This window comes from Meleagris gallopavo, chromosome 11, assembly GCF_905368555.1.
Source record: "Meleagris gallopavo chromosome 11, MGAL_WU_HG_1.1, whole genome shotgun sequence".
Classification (NCBI taxonomy): Eukaryota; Metazoa; Chordata; class Aves; order Galliformes; family Phasianidae; genus Meleagris; species Meleagris gallopavo.
This window is the reverse complement of record NC_139414.1, coordinates 11,970,146-11,982,935: the sequence shown is the minus strand read 5'-3', so window position 1 is coordinate 11,982,935 and position 12,790 is coordinate 11,970,146. Positions and strand designations below refer to the sequence as shown.

General features: G+C 39.5%; 1 protein-coding gene across 13 annotated transcripts in view; it reads left to right on the top strand.

Annotated features, from left to right (window-relative positions):
• The window catches only part of DLG1 (discs large MAGUK scaffold protein 1), a 130,550-nt gene that overhangs the window by 20,567 nt on the left and 97,193 nt on the right, over positions 1–12,790 (top strand). The window contains exon 1 of one of the 13 annotated variants that reach the window (XM_085233218.1): positions 2,743–2,787. The exons of the other annotated variants lie outside the window; for them this stretch is intronic. Within the exon in view, the coding sequence (XP_085089344.1) occupies positions 2,758–2,787 (30 nt within the window). The 5' untranslated portion in view covers positions 2,743–2,757. Of the gene's footprint in view, positions 1–2,742; positions 2,788–12,790 lie in introns of those variants that run through there. 13 annotated transcript variants of the gene reach the window in all.

The window sequence follows — 12,790 nt, the reverse complement described above, 5'->3', positions numbered from 1 at the left end:
TGGTAAAAAGATGACAGTGGGAAGATGATGATCCTTGGTTCTAAAGGATTCCCGGAGAAGACAAGAATTTAAAGAAAAAAAAGAGGAAAGCACCTTTGAATAAAACAGCTGTAGCCACGATTAGGTTGTATAAGCTTAATCTTAGAGTGGGATGGCTGAGAGAAATTTGAGTGATGAGAAAGGTCATTGATTTGTGCCCTTGATACACAGAGCGTGACTGATGGACAGGCAGAGCTCCTGAATTGAAGTTTGTGCAAGAAGCACACATGTGGGCTGCGTGCCTTAGGCCAGGCATTAAGAGACATCAATAGATGTGTGCCAAGCCACCTAAAAAGACATTTGCTCAGTTTCTCTTGGTTTTGTATCCTTGTGCTTTATGAGGTTCTCTGCTCAAAGCACATGAGCAATCAGTCTTCTCAGAAGACTTGGGGGATTCAAGGATATTTTGTACAAGGAGTATCTTGAATGCACTGAGCTACGTGCCTGTTTTTCCTTCTGACAAAGAAGGGTTCCAGCTGCTTGGCTGCTGCTTTGCTTCTCTGTTTTCTGAACTCAGAATTTTTATACTTCTTCTGTCTGGGTTGAGTCTTACATCAATCTGAAAGATGCATGTTTATCTCTGCAGAGGGAAACCTTCACCTGGTGTTCATACTAGAACTGCTTCCAAGGCAGCAGAGACCGTGTGAATCTCTGCCTTGATTTCAACATGCAAGGTAGAAATCCTGGTCTTGATGCTGAATGATGTAAGATAAAACTTGACGTTCCATTTAAGCTGAGCTGAGTATTTTTTTTTTTTGCTTGCATGTTAGCAAGCTTTTCTTGCTTAATGATTTTATGTTAGTAATTTAGATATGGGAAAATTATTTTCTATTGTCCTTCTTTTCTCCCATGTCCTATAAAAGCAGTATTTCTGGGGGGGAGAGGGGGAAGTTTAATCTTAGGAAAAATAGTTTCCTTATTTCTTAACTTCTTTCTCTTCTGGCTTTTTTTCTTCCCCCAGTATATAATAGGGCAGAGCCAGGGAGTCCAGTGGAGTAAAACTGCGGATTTTTTCTACTTGTATATCTGCTGAGGGGAAAACAGAGTTGCTGTTGTTTGGCTTCATACCTCTCATGAGCTGAGGCCTGCCAGCCTCTATTCGATACTATTCAGCATGTGGTGCTCCTGTTGTAACGCCTGTGCTCCCTCAGCCCTGCCACTTCCATGAGAGCTAGGCTTTGGTTGAGACACTCAATTGAAACGAAACTAATTCTGTTTTTGGCTATAAGACGTGGGTGTGCATGCCTCGCTCAAAGTCAAGGTCTCATCATAACACACCCGTGGCCATGATATCACAGTGTGAGCAGTGGCTGCATTAACCCGAGGTTTGTATGAGCTGGGGGTGACTGCAGCAGCAGGTGGGCTGCTGCCTGGTGCAGTGCTCCAGCTAGCAAGTGTGGGGACAAGCACAGCACTGAGCCTGGTAGGTGCTGGCACGGCCTCTTGCGGGCATCCAGAGGGCTCAGAGTGAATTAAGCTTTATTGTTCCAGATGATGTGATGTGAAGAATGGCTCTTTGAAGGATGAGAAAGGAGAGAGAACAGTCTCGTACTAATGCAATGCATACCAGGGGCTGCTTGGACTTGATTCTGGAACCTGTTTTTAAAGCGAAACGGTATTGTGAGAATGCCCTGGGTGGATACCTGGAATGTTTTAGACTTGTTTGGTGACACAAAATACCGTTGGTTGTACATCGTAGGCTAAACACCAAATAATACACATGAGAATTTAAGTTTAAATTTCTGTTGATATATTTTTTTCAAAATGCTTCCCTGTATATGCAGCAAAGGGGGGAGAGACCTAATGAGAGAGGTTAACTGACCTGAAGGTTAACTGATTGCTTCCAATGCTTTGTGTGCTAGATTAATATAGCAAGGTTCTAATTTGTGCATGAAACTGCCAGGTTAGTGTTTCACAGTACAAACTGTTTTTTTTTGTGTGTCCAAATGTTTGACTGTTCCCAGCTGTGTTAATCAGGCTGAGAAGGCTATGCTTCTGCATACAAACTTTGCCTTGTCATTGCATTACAGCATTACAAAAGAAAATGAAATTCTAGGTTAATTCAAGGCTCAAAATAGCGTTTCTCTTGCAATATGCATTACTCTTTCCTTGCCACTTTCTTCTCTCCCTGTTCTACGTGGAATATTCCATTCATTACTGCTTAAGAAATCAGTTGTTTTGCAGCTAACAAATGCTGAAATGATGTTACAGGAAAAATGCTTGCTTGTAACCTTAACTATTTTTGAGCAAAAGCTTAATTTTAGAAATTGTAACAAGCTAAGAGAAGCTGAACTGAGATTTTTTTGCTGTAAAATAATTTCGTAGTGCATTTCATCAAATGAATCCCTATGACTCTTATGTGTTAGGTAATCCTGAAAGAGGAGTATGTGAAACAGACTATGAGGAGGCACTTAACTGGTATGGAATGAGATTTGACATCTTTTGTAAGATATTTTCAAAGATAAATTCGAGTTTTTCAGACATAGGTAGTCAAAATAGGTTAAGAATCTTTCATGAAACTTCCAGCATTTGTATTTTAGCTTGCTCTTTCTTTTTCTTCACGTTATTTCTACCTCTGAATGAATCCAAAGGGGAACCTGGCTCACATTCTACTGTTTTGACTATTCAGTAAGAGTGCTTCTCGTTTGAGATGATCTTTTGCTGGGACTGAAAATAAGCCTCTTATATGTTTGGAAAAATACCTGCTATGCTGAAACAATGGATTGTTTATGCATTGTGACGACCAAGGTAAGATCATAAAGCTTTTGATTAATACTTGTGATCTTAAGTTCTTGAACCTCTCTTTCAATTTTGTCTCCCTGTAATGAGAACATCTTGATGGTATTCTAGTGTTGTTGTTTTTTTTTAACTTTAAATGCACCAATTGTGAATGTACATTCTGTAGTTGTTGCTAAGAACAGTCACAGAACATAATTATTGTCAGAGCTGATTATGCAGGTTGAAAAACTCATATGAAGAAGAATGATGAATTTGTTTTTGTCATTTTGCAGTAAGATTCTTTCCTATAGAACTCACTCTTTAAATGTGCTAATGTAATAGTTTGCTTTTTGTTCTGTAGTGTGGAATTCTAAGTGATGTTTTACATAACCATTATCAGGACATGTTTAAAAGAAAAGATGCTGAATTTAGGGAGTCCTGCTAGGGATGGATATATTCCCATATGTTCTCTAATTTGGACATCTTGCTGCTTTGAGATGGAGGCACCCAAATAGCTTAGTGCCATTACTTCTGTGCTAGAAAGAAGTTTTGTTTGTGATTTTTTTTTTTTTTTAATGCAACCCATGTAACTGGTAGAGGTAAAATCTGATGCATAAATGGATAGTATATTAATGTGTGCTTGTGAAATGTGGATAGGGTGAGAATTCTTATTTTGTTGTCTTTTTAAGGGTTTTTATTTTTCTTGTTATTGGTAAACTGTTGTCCTGTGTTGCTCCCTTTTCCCTGGATATTTGAGTAATTGCAGGGTTAAACTTTTAGCACTCTAGTCTGGCTTCTGGTGTTATTTGTAGGTAATTTGAGGCAATGCAGCTTGTTCGGAAGCACGTTCTCAAGGAATAGAATGAAACTAAACATCTTAAAGAATAATGCATGGGTTTGAGGATAGCTCTTATAAGAGCCAAGGTAAAGGTGCTTAGGAGTCTGTTTGATGGAGGGAAGCAAGGCTGATTGGAATGGGTGAGGTTACCTCATCTGTCACCAGCAAAGAAATCTTTCTGGTATCCAAGCTGTTGGTTTTTTGGAAGTGAAACCTACCCTTTAAAATCACAAGTTTGGTTGATTACAATAGTTCTTAGTGTTGCTGCTTTACTCCTTTAGGTACAGAGAGATTAGGATCAGATAACGATCCCAGTGAGCAGAAAAATGATTCATACAAAAAGTTCAGACATTTGAAAATTGATTCTGGCAAGGCAGAATTGTGTTTCAGCCAGCACTGCCCTATGAGAGCAAACACTTAAACAAGTCCAGTGTTCACAGCAGTGCTGCACGGAAGAGGAAGAGATCGTCCTCTCTCCAACAGAAGCCTTTAGATTGGCTTAGGCTGATCGTGCATCTCCACCTGGAGTTACCTACCACCTCTTAATCCTTCCTGGCTGGTTAACATGAGGTTCTGGCCTCACTTAGTTAAATGTTACTGTACTGCCTGGCATCTTCATCTGAAGCTGTTTATTTAAATTGAAGCTTATAAAATACTGTGTACTTCTCTGTGAACATCAGAGTACTCGAAAGCTGTAATCTAATAAAAAATACATTCCTTAATGTTGTGTGCAGAACTACTTCTCTGATGTAAATTAATGCATGTGACATTTGAAATCAGCATTGAAGAAATGCATGATATGATTAGAAGTACTGTTAAATACTTCCCTTTCCTATTAACAGTGAAAAAATTTTGAAACAATTAATTGTTACTTTTTATTTCAGTGTAGCAAAATAGAGAATTTGGCCAGAGAGATAAATTTTTTAATGAATTTGAGAGATCTTTTCTAATTTGATCTGTACTGTATTTAATTAAGAATGAAGCTCTGTTTGTGATGGGAAAATAAGTCCTTAAACTACTGCTTTTCTTCACACTCAACCAGCGCAAAGAACACTGATTAATGCAGGGCTTTTTTTCTCTCCTTATGTGGGCACATTTGGTTTGATGTAGGTAGGCAAATTTGCATCACTGCAACCATGGATACTATTAAGAGCAGGCACGTGGGCTGCGCTTACAGTAATGACTTTATTTAAGTAACAGTTTTAAATGAGTACATGACACTTAATGATTTTTCATATCTGTATATTTTGTTTTTTCCAGAAGAGCAGTTTTTGAGCAGTCTTTGTTAACTTGCTCCCTCAGTTGTATATATTCAGTAAAATCATCTGATTTTAAGTTACTTCAAATAATATTCCTTATAAGCCAGTAGTGCAAAAGAATGGTCGTTGCATACAGTTCTTGTTTCAAAGCCCCAAGAAGTGTGCTGCTTGGGCAGCCCCACAGTACTGTCTATACAGTCCAGCACCTTGTCTCTGACAGGAGCCAAAATGTGGTATCTTCAGAAGGGGGTGAGCGTGTATGACCCGTTTGCTTAATACCAAAGAGAAAGATGAAGGTTTCTATTTTTTGTTTTTTTTTTTTATTTTGTTCCCCTCCCCACGTTGTTAAATCAGGAGTCACTGAAAATGCTGGTCACCTGGGCCAGCAGCGGTGTGGCTGTGCATGGCAGGAGGCTCTGTGGAGCCCAAGCATGGAGCACATCTCCTGTTCCTCCTCACCTGCTGCCTACAGGTATAGGATCTCCTGTGGAAGTGACCTCACCCAACCATCAAACTCAAAATGGGTCACTTAGGGCTTTGGCTGGTTAGAGCTTGTAAATGTCTAACAACTGAGATTTGACAACTTTTCTGGCAGTGTGGTCTGAGAATTAATTCTTTTTCATAAATATAGGCTTTTTTTTTTTTTTTTTAATGCCTTTGGTAGCTTCCTCATTTACCCCCACCCTATCTGTTTGAACATCGTCTGTCTTCCTGCAGTGCACTACGAAAAGCCAATTTTGGTTTTCTTCCTAAACTCCTCTTAGGTATAGGAAGGCTGCTGCTAGCTCTGCTTGAAGCTTTTGTTTCTCCAGGTTCCCTGAACCTTTCCTCATTGTGCTCCAGCTTTTTCACTTTCTTGGTGGCTTTCCACAGGACTTGTCACAGTATTTCAGCAATGCTACGAGAAGAGGTGAGGAGAAGTTGCATTGTGAGCTTTAAATTTTTGGAGGTACTGTGAGTAGACTCTAATGATGGAAGGAAATGTGAAGCGATGCAGGCAAGACTGTAAAAATGGAAAGCTTTCATGTATAAAAGTGATGCAGAAATTCACTGTCTGGGCCCAAAGGAGAATCCTCTTAAAATGGAGGAACAAATCCCAGAACTTCTTGATTTAAAACTGTAGAGATAGAAACTCAGTTACATGAGAGATAAATACACCAAAAGCTTAAATACTGTGAGTGTTAAATAGTCCACAACAGCCCTTCAAAGTTGGCATCTGTAGTTTGATTTTGCAACCATTTCTTGTCTTCTCTAAAGAACAAATAGATTTCCAAATGTGTTGGGTTGCCTATCGAACATGGTTGTCTGCTGAGCCAATTGAGTAGTGCAAATAAGATACCACTTGGCTTTGATATGCCATCTGGTTATAATGTTGAAGAAATGGGTGCAGAATCAGTCATCATAAAAACTTTGGGAAGTGAAAGAAAAAAAACCTGTGCATCACAGTAATGTTGGCAGTGTTGGCAGATGGTATGAAACTGCTACTGTATGTAATCTTGCAATATAAAGCAATGCCAAAGAAACAGCTGCCTGCTAGGATGGCTGGTAGGTGTCAGAACGAAGGATGGCTGCCTGCAGACTGAGGGATTGGCTCATTGGCATTCGGAATAGGAGATGAGGTGTGCTGTTAAGAGTGAGGAATGTGTACTGTAGGTGGACTTAAAGGGTATCTGACAAAAAAAGATGAGAAATACAAGGAGAGAATACTGAACTTGTAGTCATGCTGGGAAAAATTATATCGCCGCTGCAGGTATTTGTTGTGTTTGTAAAGACTACTTGAACTTTTATTGCTCAGGTTGGACTTTGGCCAGGATTTGTATTTCTGACTCTTAATAGCAAATAAGGAAGCCCAGGGTAATGTGAACCAGTGGGAGATTGGTTAAATCCAAAAGTTGGAGCTAAAGATCTTAAAAACAAACAAACAAACAAACTGTATTTCAGATTCCAGGACAGAACTGAAAGGTGACTTGTGTGAGTTCTGTGGATGAATAGGTTTGAAGATGATGAGATGACCGAAGACACCAGGAGTGAGGAAGAAATTGAAGATGACACAGAGTGACAGCAATGGAAATGATAGAGCGACCTGAAACATAAAATCTGAAAAGCACTATGAAGAAAGCATAAGAGAATATGCTAAAGCAAATATTAGGAAAATGTCTTACTGTATATCAATTACAAAGATACTGTAAGCCTTGTCCACTCAACTTCTCTTTAAAAGGTTTTTCTTACATCATCTTTCTGTTGACTTGATATTCTACCAGCCACCCACGCCATGGCCCAGAAAACCTGTGTGAGAGGGAATTGCTCTGTATTTAGTAAACTTGGGTGGCTCTCTTTTATATGGACTTGTCCATCTCCCTACAGTGCACATAAAATACAGGATGAAGGTATCAGTCTTGTTCTTCATATGCACATATCCTGGTACACGTGTTTCCTTATTCTTTGTAAATGACTGAAGTATGTAGAAGCTTTAACTTGATCATTTCATTGATAAAGTTAATAGAGTTGCATAATTCTTCAGACAGGCATGCATCAGCAAAGTTTGTACTTGCTCTAGTTTGACTGAAGACGTGGGGTAGTTGAGCCAACTCTTGGTGTATTTATATGAAGCTGATGAGTGTTGCCAGAAGATTTTGAGTCTTTGTCCTCAAGTTGGTACTTACTTATCTGTAATGGAAATTAGTTACATCTGGTTACTGCATAAGTTTTAGATGTGTTTGATTAGCAACAAATGGCTATAAAATACCAGTGTGTACTGTCTGAGATCGTGGTGTGGAATATATTTGGAGAAGATGCTGAATGCAGCAATAAAAAGGGGAAAAATCTGACCTATATTAAAGATTCCTTCTAAGTATTTTCTGAACTCACTTCTGGAACTCTGTCAGAGGAGCTGGTGATTTTCAACTTGAGTGACTTTTTTTTTTTTTTTTTCAGGTAGGATTAATGGAAGTAACAAAATGAAGTGTTTATTCCTAATCAGTTTTGCTTTGCTGTCTGTCCTTATTGTGGGAGAAGAGCTCAGTCTGTAGCTTCAGGTGTGACAGTGTCCTGATGTATTGGATTGCTGCAAATGAGAGTGCTTCCAGCTTCTCGCTCGTGTGCTGGAAGCCCAGTAGAGTGCAGCATGCTTTTCTGGTGGTTAGTGAGTTAAAGCAGCTCATGGAGAAGTCTGCTGAGCACTTGGATCTATGAAAAGGTATCTGCTGGAATAGAGAATGTAGTGCGCAGAGCAGTTAAATTGGCTCAGCTGCAGCTGAAAAGACAGGTAAAATGATAGGGTTTAACAGATCAACATTTCTGTAAGGAGAAGGGAGGAGAACAGCTATTCTCTCTACAGGAGAACTGAAATGTTTGGTCTTTTTGGCTGCTGCTCGTGAATCTGGACCCTCAGAGTGAGCAGCTCTGGCACAGTTTTCTGTTGTAATGAAAACTGGGAGAAAAGAGTGGGTGAATAAATGTAGGGTTGCTCATAGTTGGGCATATGGTCTCCAGCACGATTCCTTCAGCAGGCAGGGTATTTAGGTTTCTTCAAAAAATAAATCCACCAAAACAAAAAAAAAAAAAAAGGACAGCCCAACCCCTTGCTCAAAAAACCCTCTCAAAAACAATATCCAAGTAGGGTTTTCTCTGTATTCAAGTGCCATTTCAGGAGGCCGAACTCACTGGCTGATTTTTCTCATATGCCACCGTTGGTTCTGTTTCACAGGTGGGCACAGCACTTGATTTGCAAACGCAGTAAGTTTCACCAGGACTTTTTAATGTGAGGTTTGCTTTTCTTTTCACTTTATTTATTTGATTCTTAATCACAGCTTGATCCACTGTCAGTGAATATTACTCAATATTAACGCAGTGGTAATTTTGTTGACCAGTCGCTGCTGCGTCTGGGCTTGGAGGAGGGAAAGATGTGCTTTAATGAAACTCTAATACTTAGTGAAAGTGTAACTGAGGGCTACTGTCTTAAAGTTCATTGTGGGCAGGAGTCATCAGCATTCTCTGAACCCACCTGATTGCCCAATGGAGAATGAACAGTCCATAGGACATTTTAGTGACAAACCCATACTGCCTGGAAGAGAGACTGCCTTACATCCTTTGTATGCGCTCTAACAGTGGGTTTGTTTGTGCCTACATACCTTGTAATGAATGCTGAGGACGCTTTTTGTCCTTCTTCATCTGTGCAAGGCTGAATGTGCCAGCCATGTGGTTTAGGCTTCTCTCAAGTGTGCTGTTGCGATGGAACGCTCTGCAGTGAATTTTTTCTTACCAGCGTGGCATGTCTTTCATACTGGAAAAACAGGCAGTGTGGTGGCTGCTTTTTGCTACCTGTTTGTGGTGCCTTTATTGCCTTGGTGCAGTTGACACTCACAAGGAATGCTTTGCTTGCACGTTGTGAGGTCTGTGCAGGGGGTGCAAGCAGGGTAGCTTAGGAGCTTTCCTCTTGGACACATTTGGTTTCTTCTTTATGTAGTAACTCTGAAGTCCCCATAATATTATAATATTTGACTTAGGCAATTTTTCTTCTGTAACAGACAACTTTTTACTTTACTTTGTTAGTTATCTCTTGGGAAATACACAGTAACTCCCAGTAGTGCAGGGTAGACTTGTAGTATATTCCTGTACCTCTCTACAGATGTCTTACCAGAAAGAAACTTTTTATTCTTCAGTCTTTTTATTAAAAAACAAAAAAACAACCAAGGTGTTTATACACTCCTCCCTCCCCCCCCCTTTTTTTTTCCCCACTGCTTTCTGTAGTTAGAATTGATAACAATTTAAGCTGTACATAGGACTGTCTTATTACATAAAGCTTTTTTTTTTTTTTTAACCTGCTGCTTTCATCTTCCTTCAGTGCAGGTAGACAGGCTGTGAGTGCTTCAGCCACTGCACTGCTCTTTGTTGAAGTGGGACTCTGTACTTCAGAACAGTTCCAGATGAGGAGGGGTGGCAAATTCAGCGACTCATTAATAGTAAATGCAGCTTAAGTCTTCTGCAGAAAACAATCATGATCCTGGAAATAATCATGATCTCTTATCTGATAGGCATCAATTTCCCTATTTCTCCCTTCCTACTGGGCTGTTGATAGGATCACATGTACGTAGCTGATGTTATGAAAGTAACAGAAATTCAGGAGAATGCAGGAAAATATGAAGATGAGCTAGAAGTAGCATGGTCTTTTTAACTCTTCCTGATTTTAATTTTAATTGGTTGTGAAATACTCTTTAGAGACCATCTGGGCAACTTAGGAGATGGGAAAAGTGGTGTTTTTACGCAGTGGTCTATAATTGTGGGGGGGAAAAGTGGAAGAGCTTGTCTCGACTACAAAGGGAATATACTTCCAAATACAAAGATAGCAATGACTTGTCAAACAGGATGTTAGAACATGAACAATGTGAGTTAAACCAAAATAAATTGAAGCTGCAAATCAAAAGATTCCTGTTGCTAAATGTAATTAGTTCAATGAAAGCCTTTTCTAATAATAATGTAGATAATACTAACTCATTATGATGGGTGATTTCGAAGATCATATTAAGTTGTTTATTAGGAGTTTGTGTTGAGAAACTCAGCAGAAAGATTTGTCTCACTTTGAGTAATATTGAAGGATTGAATGGGGGTAGTAGACCCCAATATCAGAACCCCAGTTCTGAGGTTTGTATAGCACATGCTGTGAAAGTGTACTGCTGTAAAATGGAGAGGTTAGAAAATGAGATAGTTTACTGTAAGGCTGTCTTGTTTAATGTCCTTATCTTTAATTGCTGCTGGTATCAGGTGAAGAAGTCCGTGTGCATGGAGAAATGCTGCCCTCTACTGTTCTTACATTTTTTCCTCAAGAGAACAGTCTGCGTTTTAGGGAACTTGGCACAGCTTTCTCTGCCTACTAAGATTGAAAGTACGAGGAGGTGCTTCTGAAAAGTGGGGAAGAGTGTAGAACTGTGGTATTAGATTACAGAATGCAGGTTTGCTGATCCCAAAACTCTAAAATCTTGGTTGATGCTTTGCATTATTTTGTTTCCCACCAGGAGGGGTGGGCATGGCCCAAAGCCTGTTGATATTCAAGAAGCATTTGAAAAATGCTGTTAAAGTATGCTTTCACTCTTAGGTTGCCCTTTGTGGAGTCAAGAGCTGAACTCTATGATCCTTGTTGAGCCTTTGCCAACTCAGGATGCTCTGTCATCCTGCATTCAAAGTTCTTTGTGCCTTTTCTAATTGAGAGGGTCTATGTTCACTGCAGAAGGCTTTGCTTTATTTAAACATGTGTGCACACATATAATCTCTCTCCCCCCACCAACCAAACAAAAGCTACTTCCCAAAACCAAGTCACTTTCAAGTAATTTTTAGTGAATTCTTATCAGCCCAGATATACTAACGGACAAGCACAATGAGTTAGTTTTGAATCAAAAGCAAAATGAGCTTGCCCAAGCTGAGAAGGACTTTTTTTTTTCCTACTCTTTGCTCTTTCCTATTTAGTTCAGTTTTACCTTGTATTAACTTAAGAGAAATTGGAGAAATGGCTTTTTATCTGATTTTGTAACAGATATAATAAGCTTTATACTTCCAAGTACTTTAATGTTTTTCGTCAGAGTTACTATTCTCTCAGCGCTGCTTTTCTGATCGAACAGCTTTCCTCCATTTGGTTATTTAAAAACTCCTTTGTCTTTTTAGTTAAAGTATGATATTCTAGGTGTTCTAAAGGAAGGTGAGAAAAACCTACATTTGCAACGGATACTAACTTTACAGTAAATTCAAAGGTATAGCAGGGAACTATTTTCTGTAGGAATATATTGCATCTTGCTGAAACATTTCAAAAAGGAAAGCTCAGTTTTGAAGAACTGTGCCATCAGTTTACCAATAGCAGCTGAAGTTTTACAAGGGCAGGGAATGGGCTTTTCTTGAAGTACTATGGCTTAGAAACTTGGTTAGGCAGGGCTGATGAGTGGGATTTAGTCTAGAATCATTATTTCTAAGTTTTATTTGTTAACTGTGGATACAAGTCAAACCACTAGTTGCTGAAATGACATGACACGCTCCAAGCAAAATGACAACACCCCTCTAGTTGAAGGGGCTAACGGAAGAAATTTAGGACCTTGGCACAGGGAGATCTCAGTGACTTGGGGAATTGTGTTAGAAGGCAATTCATGAAGCTCAGCAAGGAGTTGTGCCAAGTTCTGCAGCAAGCGCAGAGTAAAGCTGTGTACTGGAACTGGGAAGGAACTGGCTGAACTGCAGCTGTGCCAGGGGAATCTGATGGTTTTGGGGGACAGAAGCTGAGGAAAAAAAATGGTAAGTAGTTTAGGGTAGAGTTAAATGTGGCAGATAATTGAGCATCAGTAGAGTACTGTTGGTGCCCAGATTCTCTCCTGCTCTCAGTATACTATTCTGTAATTGAATTATGGTCTGTTCTCACAGGTTTTAGGCAGTGGGACTGGAGAACTGATTTGTTTGCCTTCTGTCTCTGCAGTGAAGGAAAATTAAAATAATAATTAAAAAAACAAAAAACAAAAAACAAAAAACCAAAAAAATACCCTCAAGTCATTGTTAGTATTGTGCAAGCATCTCATCTGCACTGGCTGTGAGTGGCTCTTAGAACCTACTCTGGTGCTACAAAACTGCAATCTGCATCAAAACAGTGGAGCTGAAACATGGCAAATGGCTCTATTTTCTGAATGTTGAGTTGGGAAGCGTGAACAGCCATTGAAATGAATTTGGAGTAGCTTGAAGCTTCACTGGACAAAAAATATATACAGTTATATTTCCTCTCCCTGGTTTTTCACTTTTTTTTTAATCACCCTTGTGCCCTCATTTTTCCAGTGGAGGCACAGATGCTTGGTTAATAGTTTGAGTCACTCAAGAGCAGTGCTGCTTTTCTTAGCTACATTGCACGAATCACGTAAAAGACACTCCACAACTGAAAACTGCTGCTTCAAAAGGAATTCTTTCAAAAAGG